Genomic DNA, 22,010 nt, shown 5'->3' with positions numbered 1-22,010 from the left:
TGTCACGACGTTATCGGTGAGGGGACAAAGACGAACGGTACGCTGTGGAATCGAATCTAACAGTAGAGATAGTATCTGTCTCCTGAATCCAAACTGGGAGCTGGTTCCACAGACGAGAAAACTGAAGGCTCTGCCTCCCATTCTACTTATATGAATTCTGTCAGACACTGTATTTCTATAAGAGCAATTATAAGTGTAAAATTCACCCATTATGCTAATGGGCCAATTTATCAGTCCTCCTAAATGCCAACTGAGAAAAGATTAGAGCCAGGCAAGAACATCCAGCAGTTTGCAGCATAACCTACTTAAACTAATATAACGATGCATGTGCTTCACTTCTCTGCATAGTGTACAGATGCCCTTATATGTTACCGGTAATCATTTCTGGGACACAGTTATATGTGACCACTTGTTATACAAGTCTGATTGCCAGCCTATCCAAATACTCCCACAAACATACTGCATAGCAACAATGTATCTATAGCGTGTTGATGTGGACTGTGATATTTAAAAATGAAATATTTATACTGAATCATTAACACACACGTCTGCTTTCATACGGCAACGGCTACACACTCTCATGTCACATTCATGCATGTTGTCTAAACTAACTGTTACTTGTTTTGCTTTCATTGACACATATTGCAATACCATTAGCAGAATCATTACAAATCGTTCCTGTAGTTAACCTCATAAACATAACTAAGCACTAACGCCCATCTCCTCTGGTGAAAAAGACTTCTCTCTGTTGTGGATATGTGGATGAGTAAATGCACACTGTGAGTCAAAAGACTGTAAAACCTGCTGACAGCTTAACAAACATTTAAGAAAAAATTATTTTTCTAACAATCGAGCTTTATATGGAGAAAAGAGGATTACCAGAAATACTTTATATATCCCAGTGGAATAAAGATTAGCCCAAAATTATATAATTATCTATCTGCGTCCATGGGTGTTCAACCTTTGATGGCAGGCAAAAATGTGTATTTTGCTCTATATTGTAGCTGCATGAATATATCTAAACACAGGATATGTTACTTCAAATACACCAAATTAATCCTTGTTGCAAAAGGAAAAAAGCCCACACCAGACTGGAGTCAGTCGGTTCTTCTAATGTGAGTGTTGTTACTACATCAGCAGCACCCCCCACCACCACCACCTCCTCATGCCCGGAAGGAGGAAGAAATTGTAATAATAATATATGAGGAAGAGCAATGATGAAGGTCTCTCAGTCAGGCTGCTGCTTTAGAAAATTAATTTCAATTTCAACAGCAACACAATTTGACAAAACAGTCATCAGGGTAAAACATCATTTTTCAGAGCCTTACTTTCTGATTCATTTGGAGGAAATCATAACCACTCATTCATCTACGCATCTTCTTCTCTATTTATCTGGTTATGGTAGGTACTTCCAGGAGGTCAGCTGACCTGAGAGAGTGACAGGGTGTGTGGGGACGAAGACGCGGTGAGGCGGGGCAAGAGTGTGAAAGCATTTCAAAACAAATACAATCATTTTAAAAAGAGCTCTAAAAGACCCGGGTGGTCCAGGATGAAGGTTGTAGTAGGCTGGTAGGTCAGTAATAACAGGTTTAAATAAACATCAATTCACATCAGTTGTCTTTGTGCAAAGCTACTTCACAACCACAGCTGCTTAAAGCCTCTTTATATTCTAGGGACAGAAGCACGATATTAGAAAGAATACCCCATCCATTAGACGACCACGTATGAGCGCTTGGTGACAGAACCGGGCTCAGGAAGGTGCGTCCATGCGTCGTGAGCGGTCGGGTGTAAGGAGAACGAGAAAAGACACAAGGCACACGAGAGAGAGGGACAGCGTTTAACACTGAATAATGGTTAAATGCAACAGTGTTGTATAAACACAGAGTGAAACAGGTGAGTGAAGAACTGCAGTGAAGAGCAGCCTCAGCTGACTGCAGCATAATGGATGGTTCATGGCCACCTGATCAACTATAAGCTTTTATCTAACAGAAACGTTTTCAACTCAGTCTTAGAGGTAGACGAAGGCTCCCAAATCCAAACCGGGAAGCTCTGCCTCTCTTTCAACTTATAAAACTAGCTGCAACTTAAAGCAAAGAGGTCTATTAGGACGATATAGTACTGTGATGTCTGTGAGGAATGACGGGGCCAGACTATTCCAGATGTTGTAAGTGAGGAGAGGATCAAATTCAGTCCTGGAGTTCACTAGAAGCCAGTGAAGACAAGCGAACATGGGAGAAATATGATCTGTCTTTCTAGTTCTGCCTGAACTCCTGCTCCAGCATTCTGGAACAACTGAGGCCTTTAAATCAAACAAGCTAAGCTTGGTGGTGCATTCTGTCATTGTTTATATAAAGTTGAACACGAAGATAAAAAGGAGGTTACAGAAAGAACAGGAGGTGACACGGGAAGTCAATTAAAAGTTTCAGAAGCCACAACAATAGTTGGCTGAGGTGGACTGAGAACAACACAGACAGGAAGACAGATAGAAAGAGAGAATGCAGAGAGGGCACCAGAGTTAAGACTTGTTTCTTCAAGCGTGAAAACTCATTCCACCTCTGGACTCCCAGCAAGGAGAGGGAACTGACGTAGGCCTCTTTTCCTAACCATGGTTAGCTTTTGTGGGGCATGTAGACGGAGAGTGTCCCTCTTTGCTCACTGAAGGCAGCTTCGGCCTCAGCAGTTCAACCTGAGCGCCCACAAAACCAAACAAAAGCCCACAGAAACATTTGCTTTGTCAGAAAGACCAGCTTAGGAAATTCTAAATGAGAGGTTACAGTCACAGAAGCCAGAGGAACAGAGGCTTTAATTTGGACATATTGTCACGAACAAGAATGGGAAAAAAAGCTTAATGGCATTTTAATATAGACAGGAAATGAGCTAAACACCAAAGGCCCACTCGAAACTGAACAAGATCAGCTGATTAATTGACGAAATCACATGCTGATTTATTTCATTTTTCCTTTTGTTTCTTTTGGCACGTTGCTCTGCCTCAACTGCACTGCAGCTCTATTGTGATAGGTGAGGCTGCGCACGCACTGATAAACTGTGTTTTTGGCGTGTTTCTACTGCATGCATGTAAGTGTGGTTTCAGGATATTTTCAGGATTATTTATTGTGCTGTACATAATTTGTGCAGTGTGAAATCTGTGCATGTTAATATTAGAGATTTTAAGAATAGTAGATTTGTATGAGCTACGTGTATGTGTTATCCTTATCACCCTTCTGTTGTGATAGTGAAGATGAGTATTTCCAAACTTAAGGGCATAATAACTCAAATGTGTTTGTGTTTGGCTTCGGTATTTAGTTATACACCAGCACAGTGACACTGTGGTTAGCACTGTTGCCTCACAGCAAGAAAGTCCTGAGTTCAATTCCACTGTCGGGCCTCTCTGTGTGGACTTTGCATAGACTCTTTTAACTTTCAAACCATCGATATGTAAATGCACTTGAGTATTTTTCTTATAACTGCCTGATAAAAATTGTTTTATTTTTACTTAAATGACGATTTGTTCCTGTCAATCACTTTTTATTTTGCACGTATCTGAAGTGACCATATTCAGCGCAGCACCTTTTGTCATTTACAAATAATACTCATTTCTGTATAAATTCATCTGGAATTAAAGACAGCAGTAGAGTGCATACAAAAGAAGGACAAATGTGTAGTGACTTTGGACTGGGATTCTTTTTGGAGTCTTCTTGTTACAGTTTCGTCCACTATTGTTGTTTTATTAAATGAAGAAGTGGCCACATTTGGATGAAAGGCTAGACTGCAAAGTTCTCAGCAAGTGCCAGCTGGTTGCGTTCACTGCATACCCAGCAGCTGGTATGAAAGGAGAAACTTCACGGGCTCTAAACTTGCTTTTTTAGTGTTTCCAGTCCTGGAGACGTCTGCTTCCTCACACAGTACCCGAAACAAAACGGGACAGTGTAGCCGAGAAAACACAGACTGGGACCAGAGGCTGGAGCAAAAGGTTTTGCTGTTAAAACAGTGTTTATAGAATTCTAATGAGCTATGACTGTCGTTATTGTTAAGCACAGTCTGAACTCTGTATATACACACACTTATTTAAATGTTTGAATAAGTGGTGCTAAAGGATGTAAAGTATCTTTTAGTTTATCAGGGCAAAGGCCTACGTAATTAACAGCAATCGGTGATTTCTCCCAGCATGAAAGGGATTTGTTTGGAAACACTCACTGGATCGACCAATACCCAGAAGTCCAAGGAACTCAGTGAAGATTGAAGAAGGAGAATTATAGATTTACACCAGCTGGGAAGGTCATTTCTAAACAACTGCAGATTCCTGGATCATCAGTTACCTGGCTGTGTCACCAGTTTGCCGAGGTCTGGAAGAAGACCTGTACTGTCACCCTCATGTTAGAAGAAAATGCTTAGGAATGAACCAGGAACCACCCATGTTGAAGCGTGTCATGAACACCGTCACGTCCACGGTGAAGCACATTTTACATTTGAACTGAGAGGGCGCTGAATGTTACATTCGTGCCAAAGCAACAGGGGGCAATATCACCCTAACCATAAAGCAACATCAGAGCTGAAGTGCACACCTTTGACACCGAAACACACGACCTCAGTTTTCCTCGTCTGCATATAAACGCAGAAACTGAGCTTTCGAAACTCTTTACCTGGTAGGAGTTTCTTGAAAAGCTATGATTACCAGCACACCTATGCATGTTTGGATTTATCCTCGTGCCTGTGATGCGTCTATACATACATACTATGTATAAATGTGAGGACACAGAAGGATACGACGTCGACAAACGAGTGAAATAACTTGCAAAGGCAACCTCGGTGGCTTAGAGGAGCACAGTCTCCCCTATTAATGACCTGGTCAGAGAGCAAGAGTTAAAGGGTAAGGGGGGGGATACTGAGAGCTGACTTGGCAGGAGAAAATGAGGCTGAGAGACACAGAGAGGGAGGAGAGGGTGGATGGGGTCAGTGCACTGGTGCAAAAATAAAGAGAAGAAATGAGCAGGACTGATGAGAGGATCCAAAAGAGGGTGCAGCTGTTGATACCAAAGACGTGAGTGGACGAGAGGACGAGAGAGGGTGGTGGGAGTGGGAACAGAGTGATGACGTGGATGATGATGATGATGATGAAGTCAAAAAAAGGGAGCAGAAAAGTAAAAAAAGAAATTCTAATTTATAGCTCCTAATAGTGCTAATTTATTATACACGCAAATTTTCATTATACAATATTGTATTGAGGACAGATAGAATGGTTCATCTTTATAAAGCATCTTTGTACTCGCCGAGTATTCTTTCTCCTACAAGTCTCAGTCACCCAAACACAACATCCATCTGGGCCTGAACACCTTTTTAACATTTGCATACACTCTGGTGGAAACATCACAGAAAGCGTGGGGCCCAGTAGGCTTTGGCATGTGGACGACCTAGATGACCCGCTCTGTCACTAACAGCCATCCCTGCACTGTAAAAAAAACAACTAAAAAGCAGTAATATTCCAGCAGCTGGGGCGCCAAAATAATACCAGAAAATACCAGAAAATAACTTTCCCATGAAAACACGGTTATTTTGAGCAATGACAATACAGTTTGTTGCCCTAATTTTACATGGGATTCTGCCTTTTTCAAGTGCTGTTAAACATTAAATTAGGAACATTTTAACGTGATTAAACAATGAAATTACCTATAAACATGGTCAATGAATGTGGCAATATGAATAATAATACTTAAAGGTACAGAAATATGCAGTTAACTTAAATAATAATGGATTGCATTCATATAGCGCTTTATGAGACCCTCAAAGCGCTTTACAATTCCTCTCTGGCCATCACCTGTAGGTGGAAGGACACAACGAGTGTGCGAGCCGGGGCTCGAACCGACAACCTTCTTACTATAAGGCGAACTGCCAACCCTTGAGCCACGATCACCCTAAATATCAATAATAATAATAATTATTCTATGTGAAAAAAGTTTATATGAATCATTTTATATAGTTTTCCATAGCATTACATTTGAATTTAACAGTTCAATCTTTCAAATAACGGACAGATATTTGTGAAATTATGACACATTTGTGAATTATTTTAACAATCTAAATATGCTCATGTACAGACAGATACGTTTAAAAAACAAGGAAATTATGTTTTATTACATTTACAGTGATTTTACGTTAATTTACATTTGAAATGTAAAATCAGTCTGTTTATGTGAATTTAATGATGTTCTAGAAGAACAGTACAAAACTGTAAAATACACAGTGAAATACTTTTATATTACAGGTTTTTACAGTGTGTTTGAAAAAGTACAACATCCATTGATATAGGAGGCAGCTTTAAATCTCCTTATTATAAACGTACTGTATGATTCACATTAGACTAAAAATCAGCTGATAAATGAAGTCTTTAAAATACTGTGGAATCAAACTGTGTTTAAGTTCAAGCAGTACTAATATTACTAATATACTTTTTTTGCACATAACTGTAACTCTGATTGGTAGAAATGGGAAACCATAAACAGACAGAGTTCTGATTTTCAGGATTCAGCGCTGTGGTTCATTAGAGGGCAAAAGGCCAAGTCAACAAGAAGAAACAGTGTTTTAGCTGGAAATTAAGCAATAAGAGATCTAGAGAAGTCATATTACGAACTTTATTATTCTTAAAATCTCTGCATAAGTGCCAATAAAAGTAAAAGTCTGACAAAATGATAGCTACAGTCTACAGAACAACATATCTGGGTTCTTTCTAGAACTGTTAGAACAGTGTCAGAGTGCTGCTGAGGGAACACGACCCATGCTTTCTCTCTTCGTTCTCCTTTCACTTTGCCTAAATTTCTCCACACCTGTCGAGTTTTCTTTTTTCCTGCACCCTCCACTTTCTCCACTTTCTCTCAACGTCTCTTTCATTTCTATAATTTTTTACACACAGCCCTGAACAATAATTCTCCAGGCTGTCTGAAGAATTGTTCATTTCATTTTCAGTCCAGCCCTGGTAAAAAATGAAAAGCACTAAACTCTCAGTATTGTTTCTATACTTAACAGACAACTTTGCAAAGAACCAGTTTTAAATGGTAGCTTTAGCTACTTTGTTACTAGCAGTAACCTTTGTTATATTTTGATCATGAATGCTCATACACTCACCATCTTGTGATCATTTCTTTGAGTTGTTCTTCTTCTGGGGTGGAATGATTGAGATAAAAAACCAGACATGAAGCTTTAATGCTGCAGAAATGTGTCTTTGCCCTTCCCCAGATCTGTGCCTCAGCATAAACCTGTCTCAGAGGTCTACATATCATTCCTCGGACTTCATGATGTGGTTCGTGCTCTGACATGTGCTGTCAACTGTAGGATCTAATGTAGACAGGTGAGTGCCGCTTGAAATAACACGAGATGGTCGGTGGAAACTGGATGGACCTGAGCTCAATTTTGACACTCAAAATTGAGCTCAGATGCTGTGAATGTACATGTTATATTTTCTATTTGTAGATTTTGTAAGATGAATTTTGAATTTAATCAATTTTGGATTAAGGCTTTTAACATGACAACATGTGGAATAAGTGAAGGACTTTGACTGCCTGCCAGATGCGCCGTACACACACCTCATTTAATATCTGGTTACATGTCCCTTAATAATTTGCACCTCATGGTAACCGTCAACCAGCTTCTGGCACAGCTGTGTCTGTGATAGGGGTGGGGGAAAATCGATACTGTGTAGCATCGTGATATTTTGTTTGCTAATAATGTATCGATACAGGAACAGCAGAAATCGATATTTTGTAACAAAAAAGGTTTTTGTGCTCTGACTTCAGAGCATGTTGATCCTTTTTCTGAGCAAGAATCCTGACATTCCTTCACTGTCCAAATGTGTTTAACTGGTTTTTGGCAGCAATAAACATGACAGTTTACTTATTTTAATTTAAGACATTTTTTATTTTAATTAAGTTTAAAACTTTTTTATTTAACGTAAAATTATTTTGTTTTAATTTACTTTCAAATTCTTCAGTTGCTGCAGGGGCTGCATAGTTTTCATATTGCATAGTTCAGAATAGCTGTAATTGTACCAGATGGTTTCAGTTAAGTTGGACTAGACTGTAATACAAACCGTTCAGTTTGTCAACAATAAAACTGACTGAGATGAGAGAAAGACTGAGTGTGAGACTTTGTTATTAGATAAATGAATATTGATAAAGTTTACCTTTATGGACAGAATCTGAATATCGCAAAATATTTTTAAAAATTGCAATAATATCGTATCGTGCGTTAAGTATTGTGATAATATCGTATCGTGGGATGTATGGTGATTCCCACCTCTAGTCTGTGACCACTCGTCTTTGCAGACCTCATTTCAGCATGAGAGCCTTTTTCACCTGGTGCTGAGCTTCATTTCATTTTCTTGGTTTCAGTCCACAAATTTGCAAAGCAACGCTTTATTTACATTTTATAAAGCATCAACTTTTTTATGACTAGGGTTGTACATGTGTTCAGCTTGACTCTCTCCATCCGTCTTTATTCACTTATCCAGTTCAGACAGATTGCCAGTCTGTTGCAGGGCTAACACAGACAACCATTCACACCCACATTCCCACCTACAGACAAGTAGGATCGCAGGTTAACTAACTCCACTAGCTGCCCTTTATTTATAAGAGAGCATTTCCAATAAGTCCTGTAAGAAGCCAGAAAACAGCAGAGCAAGGAGAGACAAGGGTGAAGATGAATCAGAAAGAAACGCCATGAATTACAATCTGAGTTAAATCCTCAAAACAAAATGTTGCAGTACGTCATTTCATAGTCTGGATAGTGCACTTGCGTGACACACTCTTTCTTTCAGCTCTCTATCTTATGACTCTCTTCCACTTTATCTCTTTGTCTCCCTCTCTCTGTCTTCTTTTCTCTTTGTGTGGAGCCTGCTACAACAGTTTGATTTACTTAAGTGGCTCCATTCTGCCATCAGCCTCAGACAAGGATTGTGTGTGTGTGTGTGTGTGTGTGTGTGTGTGTGTGTGTGTGTGTGTGTGTGTGTGTGCGTGTGCGTGTGTGTGTGTGTGTGTGTGCGCGCGGTTTAAACCCCAGCCACCAGCTACTAGTCTGAGGTTCATTAGCCTGATCATTCAGTCTCGTCTCTTCTCAAATATTTTCTCTCTCTCTATTTTTCTCTGTTTAAATCTAACATTCATTCTTATGTCAAAAAAGTTTTCTGCTGTTGTCCCTGCTTTTCTTCATCCCTTCTTTCCGCTGGCATCATCGATTAGGTCTGGTGTTGAGAAGTATTTCGTGCCCTCTCCTTTCTCCATCTCTTTCTTTCAGTGGCTCATTGATTGTTTCTGGTGTTGAGGAGAATTGCCTATTTGGTCCTCAAGTAAAAAGCACTAAGTGTTATTCACGTTCCTCCCCAGCCTTGGTCTGACCTCCCTTTTGCTTTCAGTGTAGACGCTGTCGATAAGATTTGGAGTCATCCCATCATTTGCGGACAAACTTTCCATTTTCTATGTTGCTTTTTCCTGTCTGAGGAGATTTAGGCCGGCTGGTGAAGAACGCTTGTCTGTTGCCCTCTGATGCCAAAATACCAGCGTGTGGAAGAATGATGAGCTGTTAAGTTGCCTTAAAACAAATGGCACTCATTTTTAAACTGGTTTCTCTCCTTTTAAAAATGACATTTGAAATGGAGCCCAGTGAAGTGGACACACAGTGTGTTCTTTCTATGTTCTTCACATTGTAAAGATAAGATAAGATAAGCCTTCATTAGTCCCACATGTTCTGTTCTTCTAAGGATGATTGTCAGTGTTTTCAGTTGTTATTGGGATTTTTGATAGTATCAAACTTTAAGTTATTATTCTCACTCCCGAGCTGTAACATATCCGAGGCGTTCCTGAGGAACGTGAAAGGTGACCTTCCACGTTCTTATGCTAGCGCCGGGTTATGGATGAAATCCAGTAGAATGAGGCTCCCGTGGTAAAACACTTTCCAGCCACGTACTCCAGCCCTGACCCTAACCTTAACCAGCATTTTAATGCCGTTAGACAACGCGATTGAAGTAAAACAAACGCACATGTGTAGATTCATTCCAAACGGTTCTCATGTTTCCTCATGTTTCCGATCTCGTAATTTAAGGACGTGTCGGGTGCACGGAAGTGTAATATATCAACGATTTGTCACCTAGTGTAAAATGTTACGCTTTGGGAGTGAGAACGTGTTGGTAACAGAATTCTATTTGGAACGATTTATTTTTTGTGTGAAGACTTTGAAGTCGAGTGTCTGGCTGCATTGTTGCACCACAGAAACAAAAGTGCTTTCAATCCACTTGCTGCAGGTGCATAAAATCACACAGCAAGTCTGCCTTTACAGAAAGAATGGATTGTTCTATGCTGTAATGGGACCCCGTTGCAACAAGTCAGGTCATGAAATTTCCTCCTTCCCAGACATTCCACAATCAACTTAGTTGGAAAGGAAACAGTAAAGTACATAAGATTCATCAATGCAATTAAAACAATTTGAAATTAAAAACATTTACATGTCACAGGTACAGTTGGTTCAATCATTCAGGGCTTCTGGAGTGATGAATCTAAATCTGAAGTTGTTGTCAACATGTATGGAGGAGGTCCGCAGAGAGTCTACAGGCACCTATAAAATACAGTGGAAGCTGTCATTGTTTCAGGCTACGTCTCAGCCAGCGGTGTTGGGGAGTTTGGCAAAACACTGAATGCCATCAGATTTGGAGCCACCGTGCAACACGGAAACATGGAAAGTGTCATATTGCAGGTTCACTGTTCAGCATGAAAACGATCACAAATACACTGATATGGATAGCTGATAGAAAATCACTCACTGCAACATTATCAGTTAGACTGGCCTCCTACGAGCCCAGGCCCCAACCTTATTGAAGGATTAACTTGGGATCCACTGGACAGGCAATGAAAACAAAAGCTGGAAAACTTTGGGATGCCCTTCAAAAAGCCTGGAAAATTCAGTTCAATTCAGTTTTATTTATGTAGCAAACGTCCGTAACAACAGTTCCCTGAAAGCTCAATAAAATTGTCCGAATGATGCTTTCGCCTGTTCTAGTGTGTTTCCATGTAGGGTTTTACATGTTAAAGCACTGCACCTCTTTCCCATTTCCTAACCAAATATAAAGACAGGTGGGGGCTGATATGTAATGTAAAATGAGTAAAACAAAGCTTGTCTTTAAAAATGTAAATGTATGATATTTATGGGCCCGGCGTAGCTTTCAACTTTTTGAATTTTTCGCTGAGGCAGACTGGCCGGCTTTCTAAACTGAACAGGTGTTATTTCCCACTCTTTATGATGCTTCAGTATTTGACTTAGGGCTGCTCAATTAATCGAATTTTAATCACGATTACGATCTGGGCTTTCAACGATCATTAAAAATGACTGAGCCGATTATTAGCCCCTCCCTCATTTATCCGCGACACCTTAAAGGCCGGTCCGTGAAAATATCCGGTTGTTCAGTGATGACGCGACGAATCCTACTTCCGGGTCTAAAGTAGTCTGCGTTTAATATGGCTTTTGTGTTGTGAACATGTTTAATGTTTTGTATTTTCTTCTATTTAATCTCAAAAAGCTCCTAAAACAGTCAGTGATCACTGTTGACCTCCCTCGGCTTTTATTACCGCTAATCATTTATTTAAGCTCAGTTTTTAAAACCTTAGGATGTAACTACAGCCCAGCCCATGCAGCAGTATATGAATGACTAACCTCGTATTGTGGATGGATTATCTCAGTTGTTCTCCTGGCTGAAGTTTGGTCCTTTTACAGCATCCTGCCATGCGATTACATTTGTTCCTGACCACCGAGAACACTCACATTAACTTTTATCGAGTGGAAAAAAAGTTAGCTTGTTTATATTCACACCCTAGATCTTGTTTTAACATATGGCATCGAACCTGAACATTTAACAGTGTTTCCTGAAAACCCTCTCCTGTCTGATCATTTCCTGATAACATTTACTTTTACAATAATTGATTACACAGCGGTGAAGAGTAGACTTTATCAAAGTAGATGTCTTTCTGAAAGCGCTGTAACTAAGTTTAAGAATATAATCCACCCACTGTTATCATCTCCAATGCCCTGTACCAACACAGAGCAAAGCAGCTATCTGAACGCTACCCCAACAGAGGTCGATTATCTTGTTAATAATTTCACCTCCTCACTACGTACGACTCTGGATACTGTAGCTCCTGTGAAAACTAAGGCCTCAAATCAGAAGTACCTGACTCCGTGGTATAATTCTGAAACACGTACCCTAAAGCAGATGACTCGTAATCTGGAGAGGAAATGGCGTGTCACAAATCTAGAGGATCATCATTTAGCCTGGAGAAATAGTTTGCTGCTTTATAAGAAAGCCCTCCGCAAAGCCAGAACATCTTACTATTCATCAGTGATTGAAGAAAATAAGAACAACCCTAGGTTTCTCTTCAGCACTGTAGCCAGGCTGACAAAAAGTCAGAGCTCTTTTGAGCCAACCATCCCTTTAACGTTAACTAGTAATGACTTCATGAACTTCTTCACAAATAAAATTTTTATCATTAGAGAAAAAATTACCAATAATCATCCCACAGATGTAATATTATCTACAGCTACTCTTAGTACCATTGATGTTAAGTTAGACTCTTTTTCTCTAATTGATCTTTCTGAGTTAACTTCAATAATTACTTCCTCCAAACCATCAACGTGTCTTTTAGACCCCATTCCTACAAAACTGCTCAAAGAAGTCCTGCCATTAATTAATTCTTCGATCTTAAATATGATCAACCTATCTCTAATAATCGGCTATGTACCACAGGCCTTCAAGCTGGCTGTAGTTAAACCTTTACTCAAAAAGCATCTCTAGACCCAGCAGTCTTAGCTAATTATAGGCCAATCTCCAACCTTCCTTTCATATCAAAAATCCTTGAAAGAGTAGTTGTCAAACAGCTAACAGATCATCTGCAGAGGAATGGTTTATTTGAAGAGTTTCAGTCAGGTTTCAGAGCTCAGCACAGCACAGAAACAGCTTTAGTGAAGGTTACAAATGATCTTCTTATGGCCTCTGACAGTGGACTCATCTCTGTGCTTGTCCTGCTAGACCTCAGTGCAGCGTTCGATACTGTTGATCATAATATCCTATTAGAGCGATTAGAACATGCTGTAGGTATTACAAGTACTGCGCTGCAGTGGTTTGTATCATATCTATCTAATAGACTCCAATTCGTGCATGTAAATGGAGAGTCCTCTTCACACACTGAGGTTAATTATGGAGTTCCACAGGGTTCAGTGCTAGGACCAATTCTGTTTACATTATACATGCTTCCCTTAGGCAGTATCATTAGAAGACATAGCATACATTTTCACTGCTATGCAGATGACACCCAGCTCTATCTGTCCATGAAGCCAGATAACACACACCAATTAGTTAAACTGCAGGAATGTCTTAAAGACATAAAGACCTGGATGGCTGCTAACTTTCTGCTTCTTAATTCAGATCAAACTGAGGTTATTGTACTCGGCCCTGAAAATCTTAGAAATATGGTATCTAATCAGATTCTTACTCTGGATGGCATTACCTTGGCCTCCAGTAACGCTGTGAGGAACCTTGGAGTCATTTTTGACCAGGACATGTCCTTCAACGCACATATTAAACAAATATGTAAGACTGCTTTCTTCCATTTGCGCAACATCTCTAAAATTAGAAATATCCTGTCTCAGAGTGACGCTGAAAAACTAGTTCATGCATTTATTACTTCCAGGCTGGACGACTGTAATTCATTATTATCAGGATGTCCAAAAAACTCACTGAAAAGCCTTCAGCTAATCCAAAATGCTGCAGCAAGAGTCCTGACAGGGACTAGAAAGAGAGAGCATATTTCTCCTGTTTTGGCTTCCCTTCATTGGCTTCCTGTTAAATCCAGAATTGAATTCAAAATCCTGCTCCTCACATACAAGGTCTTAAATAATCAGGCCCCATCTTATCTTAATGACCTTGTAGTACCATATCACCCTATTAGAGCGCTCCGCTCTCGCTCTGCAGGCCTACTTGTTGTTCCTAGAGTATTTAAAAGTAGAATGGGAGGGAGAGCCTTCAGTTTTCAGGCCCCTCTTCTGTGGAACCAGCTTCCAGTTTGGATTCGGGAGACAGACACTATCTCTACTTTTAAGATTAGGCTTAAAACTTTCCTTTTTTCTAAAGCATATAGTTAGGGCTGGACCAGGTGACCCTGAATCCTCCCTTTGTTATGCTGCAATAGATGTAGGCTGCCGGGGGATTCCCATGATGCATTGAGTTTTTCCTTTCCAGTCACCTTTCTCACTCACTATGTATTAATAGACCTCTCTGCATTGAATCATATCTGTTATTAACCTCTGTCTCTCTTCCACAGCATGTCTTTATCCTGTCTTCCTTCTCTCACCCCAACCGGTCGCAGCAGATGGCCCCGCCCCTCCCTGAGCCTGGTTCTGCCGGAGGTTTCTTCCTGTTAAAAGGGAGTTTTTCCTTCCCACTGTCGCCAAAGTGCTTGCTCATAGGGGGTCATATGATTGTTGGGTTTTTCTCTGTATCTATGAAGCGCCTTGAGGCGACTTTTGTTGTGATTTGGCGCTATATAAATAAAATTGAATTGAATTGAATTATATTGTGCTAACATAGCTGTGTCGCTAGCGGTCACGTAGCACATCATTATATACCAGCTAGCCCAACTTCAGTAACCCTACAAACGTCACTGCTGTTTAGTTTTCTGTCTTCATTTATGCTGGAAGTGATAACAGAGCTGTACGTTTGAATTTGTTTCAAAACCCCGCAGTCAGGACATGCTATATTGTATTTAGATAGAAGCTAGCGAGCTAACTCCCTGCTAACTTCTAACTCCGTTAAATGTCATAAATTCCGTTTTCATAGATGCCTGGATGTTAAACTCAATTGTTACACCTGGTAGAGGAGAAGGCTGATCATTTTATTAAAGATGAAAGACTTTAGACAGTTTTTCAACTCTCAGTAATGCCACAGTGATCGTTTGATATATGGACCTGCAGCGGAGTTTAGACCCAGACACGGCTAGTGACGTCAGACTGAACAACCGGATTGTCGGGCATAAACCGGTCCGTGGCGCAAAAAAGGTTGGAGACCGCTGATTAAGAGGACCCGAGGGAAGCTCGGAAAGCTAAGCAGAAGTTATTTGGAGAGTGACTGCCGTTGGTTGAAAAGAGAGTTTAAAAAAAAAAAAAAAAAACTTCAGTGGTGTTGCACACTATTTTATATTATTTTTTTAAAGTCATTGTTAACCCTTTAAAGCCGGTCAGAGCAGCACGCTCCGTTTTGCGTAACTATTGTTAAATCCCTGTAGAACCTGAACCATGTAAGCTAGCGCAATAATTTGTTTTGCATATGAAACCGGAGGAGTTGTACTTACATCTGATGCCATCAGCTTGTCCTCGGTCACGGTTTCCTTCCACATATAGCTTTGCAAAAATTTCATAAAAAGCGCTTGCAGGAACAAAAACATAATATTCCAGAAACACGCTTTGCCGTTCCTATCAGCTGTTCGTAACACTTCCCACAGTGAAATGATGCACCTGCTGTTTTCTTTGCAAATTTGCATCATAGGATTGTTTTTTGTTTTTCCTGCAGTATATAAAAATTGCTGTATCTCCAAAATAAAACTATGAAGACACTCAAAATAAATTTCCTGTTGTTGTAAACTATTTTTTGCAACTTTATTGTATTTAAAGTTTTGAGGGATAAACCTCTTAAATTTCTCCAAGTAGAAATATATGTAAACAAAACAAAAGCGATTTTCAATTTTTTTTGTAGTTTATTGCACTTTTTTGCAATTTATGTAATTACTATGGACTTAATGCATACATATTATTAAAATATGGGCTATAACAGTTGTATTGATGTATAGCAACTTGAAATGCTCCCACAAATGGCACTACAGCATGTAAAAAAATAATAATAATAATATAAGCTCTGGTGGACTTGGTTCTATAGTAGGTCTTAAAGGGTTAAATAAATATCGTCAAATAATCGTGATCTCAATTTCAGTGAAAATAATCGTGATTATCATTTTTGCCATAATCGAGCAGCCCTAATTTGACTGACATCCAACACAAATATTTTTCAATGCTCTCTCCAGCTTCTTTCTGTTGCAAGGGAAGGTTAAAGAAATAAAAGGCTGGCTTCCACATTAGTGCATATCTGTGTCTGTGTGTGCAAGAAAATATCAGCTAAAGACCAAATAAAGAAATAAGCACATACTTTGTTAAAAGGAGAAGTGGAGATAGTAATATCTTAAGACGTTTTACTGAGTATGGATTAATTAGCTTGGACCTCATCTACACTGGTAAAGGAGGAGCACACAGACCTGCAGTCATTACACGAGCCTACGTCGTGCTGTTTCTGATCATGTTTAGATGATGCATATATAAGGAGATGACTAGTTCTCTGTTTCTCCCACACTCATGTCTCTTTCTCACCTTCTTTCCTTCCAGGTATTTTTCCTCTTGATTTCCCCCCTTTCGCGGCCCCTCCTGGTGTAGTCTGAGTAACTGTGATAGTCTGAAGATAGTTCCTATCTTCAGACTATCACAGTCTGTTTCCTATCAAACTCCCAACTATGACCAACTCAATAAGGGGCCATTGCCCAGTCAAAACAACTCAGCATCTGGTGCTCGTCACTATCCACAGGCAAACATATCTTGGATCAGCTGCAGCCAGACTATTAGCTTCATGCTAATACTAGCACAAACATGTGGAGAGACACCAGGAGAAGCTCTGTCATCAAATGGATTTTATCGAGAAATACGCTTCAATCAAATTTTAAACAGAAAGAAGCTGTCATCAGTGAGGTGTAGTAGCCTTTGTTTCTCTACAGTTGTGACAAGAGTCCAAAGTTTTGGATCTAAGCAGCTTTTTTTTCTGTGCTGTGTCTCAGTTTCCAGTTTAAAAACATCCAACCGAGCCAATCCTATCACATCAGCTACAGAAACACACTGGGGGCAGGGACTTTATCAGATAAGAGTGATAAAGCCATGCCCAGAATTGCTATTACAATCAAATACCTGCTAAATGATATTTGATTGTTGTAGCAATCAATTAATAAAGAGACATTTTTGGTCTAATGTACAGGTATTTGGGTCCTGTAGTGTTATTGGGACATTTAAACATTTTGTTTAGTCACACTGCTTGTATAAGAACTAGAAAGGATGTGACAACGTATTCTGAAGAACAAAATAAAAGTCCCATTTTAAATGTGTGTGTTTGACACAGTCAAACAAGAAAACAGCAGTCATCGTTATATTTACCACTTGTCATTTAGAGATTAGTGACCTTTCGCCACACTCCCAAATCTACATGCTGTCTTTTGTGTTAATACAATCCGTCAGCCGCTCTGTGACAGCAGATTAATGTTCAGGTACAGAGGCTTGATGATAAAAACATACAAGGAGAAAACACGACTAACTTCCACCAAGCCTGTTACCCTGGGAGTCGCTCCACAGTCATCCAAATAACCAGCTGCAGCTCACATGCTGAATCCAAAATGAGTGCATGTCTTTAAAAAAAGTCTAAAGTCTCTTTACCACATGTTACGGCTAAGTACAACCGAGCAGCATACTCCTCTTCCTCCTCCTCTTCCTCTGAGTTAGGCTCAGGTATGTTGGCTAACAGCGGGTTGTCGTGGGGATTAGCTGACTGTGGATGTGATTGGTCAATGACAGATGGGCAGGAGGGGGAGGGCATGGGAGAACCTATGAAAGACCACATGAAAGAAAAAAGGATGATGAATGTGGAGAATGAACAAAAGTAACATCTTTGAAAAAGAAACGGCTGAACAATGAAGTATGGTGACGCTCGCTGATGCTGTGTTACACACACAAAACACACTGACAGGTGTGTGTCTTTGTACTACACAGTAAAACAATAATACAAGTGATCTTAAAATTCATCAGTTCTGTTGTAAGAATATGTGAGCAGCAACAATTAAAGAGCTCATGTGCAGCGTCGCTTCACTGAGGTGATTAGACAGGATGGTCGGCTCAGCACCACGTAACAAAGGCTCCGGTGCTGCGCCTGCTCGAGACCAGTCTCAAAACCAGCTGTGCATCCGTTTGGTAACGTTGGCATTTAGTGACTTCTGCTTGGGTGTGTACACATTAGTGTCTGTGTGTTTCATTCAAACAGAGAACTCGTCCACATTTGGAATCCATTCAAACGTGTATTTAAAACGACCAAAGCACCCTTCATTAAAACATTTCTGGCTATTCAGACACAAATGTGTTTGTTTCTAAATCTCACTCTCACATTAAAGTGAAATACAAACTCAGTGTTTGCTTATTTGCAGAAACAAAGCTGCAGTCTTGTTTGGCACTGACTGCAATTCACCTTTCTTAAGATTTCCCACCTTATACACAGCAAAGCTGCACAACGATCAACACTAACAATGGGCTGTGAGCTCAGCTCATGATGGTTGAGCTTCGACACAGAAATGCCCTCCTCGACTCCCCAACCCCACCAGCCTTCCTCCCTGTCCAGGATGTGCACATCATCACCTTTCAAAGTGGCCACTGGCCTGCAGGTGCAGACAGACTTGAGTCCTGGCCTGGGAAGGAAGCTCTTCTGTGTCACGAGAACTGTAACACTGTGTCTCACCCGAGACTAAATCTGCCTGTGGAGGAAGTCGGTATATTATGTAAGACACAATATTTATTTTAACGTATTCACCAACAGTTTCTGCAACTGTTCGTACAGTGGGAGGAAAACAGATTTGTTTGGCTGTACGTGAAGGTTCTCAGTCATCCAGGTCATCGTAGTCTCATCTGAGCAGCTTCAGAACTGGAGAAGCTTCTTGGATGAGAGAGGTGAAACGTCTTCCAGCAACTTAAAGAAATCCAGATGCTTTTCTTTCCAAGCTCCTTAGACGATTGCTTGCATAATTTTTAAGTCATACATTGATTTGCCTGTCAGTGAGTCAAATAAGTATTCCATTACAACCCATCGAATATTCTCACTCTCACAGATCAATTACAAATAGTCAACCTAAACTCATCAGTTACTTCCATTCCAACCCCTGCAGCAGCATGGGCAGGACCTAAGAGCCGACATCGGGGACAAGACTGTAGAAATGCATGAGGCTGGACGGGCCTACGAGACAATCAGCAAGAAGCTTGGTGGAAAATCATATCGCAGTAGCCTTAGAAGAAAAAACAGGGCCGCGCTATGAATTCTGGGACACAGCTTCTTCTTCTTCGGGGTTTAACGGCAGCTGACATCCTTGTACACGCAGTGCTGCCATCTTCTGTTTCAGTCCGTTATTACACTCTTAAATCCTGCTACTTATTCCTGCGTCTTTTGTGATCTTACAAAGCTTCAAACGACGCGTCGACTATTAAATCAGTCGTCGACGATTTTGATAGTCGACGTAATCGTGGCAGCCCTAGTTGAGAGCGATGCTGTCTGCATGGGACATCAGTGAAGAGGACCTTGTTGCTATAACAACTGACAACGGCCCAAATATTGTGAAAGCTGTCAAGCTCAATAAATGGACACGGGTGCAATGTTTTGGGCACAGGCTGCACCTGGCAATCGGTAAGTGTGTACATCTTAATATATTTGGGTGGTGACATCTGGTGTGTTTTAAAGTGACTTTAATTCTGTGCGTCATATTCAAAATTGAAAGTATTAATGTTTGAATAATGTTTATATAGGCATAAAATACTTAAGACTGCTGAGCAGCAGTGTATCCAGAAGGTTTTTACAGAAGACTTATTGTGAGCCAGTGTTGATCATGTTGTGCTGTGAAATGTAGCAAAATACATGATTTTTAAAATGTTTTATTACTGTGCCAACCCTTTTTAACTTTGTAAATTAAAGATCCTGCCTGAAACCTGACATGGTCAATATGCTTGTGTTTCTTAGCAAGAACCTGGAGTAAACACTACTCAGGTAAACATCTACAACAGTAGTTTGATTGAACCGCTCAGGATACCAAGTCTGCTGCTGCCCCTTTTTGAAGTGCCCTGTTCAAGCCCTGCCTAATTTTAACTATCAGTGTTCTATTGAAGTTTTTTGCAAACAGCACTACCGTATTTCCCGGACTACAGAGCGCACCTGAATATTAGCCGCACAAGCTAAAATCAGGGGAAAATCCTGTTTTGTACATACATTAGCCGCACCTGACTAAAGGCCGCAGGTGTTTCAATGTTGACTTATCATATGTAAGAGAATATGCACAAATCGAATTGTCAGGAAACAGATGGCTGTTTGGAGACACACCACTTTTATTAATATTTTGAAAAACAAGTTATGGGTACATATTTGCATAACCTTTTAGGGTATGTGTACAAGTAGTGGTAATTACAAGTACAAAACATGTACTGTGCTTCATAAATGAGTAACAAATGTAGTACATAACAATAACCTACAGCACACCAGAAAAATAGATTCAGACTACCTTTTAGGCTCAGGTGCAGTGACACGGCTTTAACAAGAAGAAAAGTCAGTCATTCACCATCTTTCTCTTCTTCCTGCGCACTAAAACCACCAAAGTCCTCTCCTCCAGTGTCGGAAACGAACAGGCTCAGGGTGGCTTCATCATCCACTCTCAGCTCCTTTCTTTCGTTGTCACTTTCAAAACCAAAGAAATCCTCATTGTCAGTGTCAGAGTCGAACACCTTCTGAAGAGCCTCCTCTCCATCAGGCAGCAGTCCAGCCCTTCGAAATCCGTTGGTGATTGTGGATGTTTTCACACTTTCCCACGCTGTCAGAATCCAGTGGTGGAGTTGGGCATAACTTGCTTTTCGCAAGTTTATCGCCGCTCATCATCCACGCCTCCAGCTGAACGCGTAGCGCTACTTTGAAGTTTGTTTTTCGCGCTACTTCGTACGGCACTACGTTGCCTGGCGGATGGACATGTGACTAACATACCACTCTTGAACTCCGATCCTTCCGCCAGGCAACGTAGTGCCGTACAACAGCGGAACAAACAAAACAAATCCGCTCATGGACAATCCATAGAAAAGCCGCACCTGACTAAAAGCCGCAGGGTTCAAAGCTTGTGCAAAAAGTAGCGGCTTATAGCCCGACAATTACGGTATTTAATGTTTTTGTTTAAGAGTTTATAGTTTTCACGAGTCACATGGCAGTGCTTAGTATTTATTATCGTTTTTTCTGTGTTCAATTGACATTTGTGTTTGTGACATTATTTGTTTACAAGTTCTAGTACCTCAAGGCCTTAGCAGAGATAGGCCTTTGTCCATGACGACATTACATTTGCACAATCATTGTTTACTTTGTGAATAGCCAATGTGAAACATATTTATTATTAAACTATTTTGTTTACAAGGGATACACATTTTTTAGAGAGCATGGTTACATATTGTATCCTACACTTTTTATTTTGTTCAGTTAATAAATCTTAACCACTAAAAGTACTTACTACTATTGTCTTCATTTATTTTCAGTGACATTTTACAGCCCTTTAAAGTGGTAATAATATAATTGCAATGAATAGGTCTAGGGGGAATAATATTATCAAAATAACTGGAGGAACTATGCTGCCTGCCACAGCCCCATCAAATGAAGAAAACAAAAACGTTTGTTTCTTTGGCACTTGGGGTGGTTATCGTCCATTTATCGTTATCGAGGTTAACTGCTCAATTTATCGTGATATTGATTTTAGGCCATATCGCCCAGCCCTACTCTGATGGATCTCCATTTCTTACTCTATGATTCGTCAGAACAGTCGCAGTAATAAAACATAACAGCCTGCTTCCTTCCCATATTACAGTTTTTGCTCATTGCTTGAACACTATAAACCCATGCTTAGACTAAAGTAACACAACTTGAAGCTTTTGTTACCATACCTCAAACACATGTACCCATACCTTAAACAAAAGTGCTGCTTTGCACTCTGGTTGCAATTATGCAACACACTTACTCCTTTATGCAACACACATGGTCCTGCATACTACACTCTATTTCATACATAAGACACTTTGTTCAAAAATGAAATCTCAGGGTGCCATTTGGAAAACACATGTATCCAAAATAC

General features: G+C 40.2%; 1 protein-coding gene across 6 annotated transcripts in view; it reads right to left on the bottom strand.

Annotated features, from left to right (window-relative positions):
* Nucleotides 1-22,010, bottom strand: part of tenm3 (teneurin transmembrane protein 3) — a 229,339-nt gene that overhangs the window by 142,247 nt on the left and 65,082 nt on the right. The window contains exon 2 of one of the 6 annotated variants that reach the window (XM_080303278.1): nt 17,542-17,709. The exons of the other annotated variants lie outside the window; for them this stretch is intronic. Within the exon in view, the coding sequence (XP_080159404.1) occupies nt 17,542-17,701 (160 nt within the window). The 5' untranslated portion in view covers nt 17,702-17,709. The remainder of the gene's footprint in view (nt 1-17,541; nt 17,710-22,010) is intronic. 6 annotated transcript variants of the gene reach the window in all.

This window comes from Astatotilapia calliptera, chromosome 6, assembly GCF_964374335.1.
Source record: "Astatotilapia calliptera chromosome 6, fAstCal68.1, whole genome shotgun sequence".
In the NCBI taxonomy this organism is placed as follows: Eukaryota; Metazoa; Chordata; class Actinopteri; order Cichliformes; family Cichlidae; genus Astatotilapia; species Astatotilapia calliptera.
The sequence above is the reverse complement of the archived record's forward strand: the minus strand, read 5'-3'. Positions and strand labels throughout refer to the sequence as shown.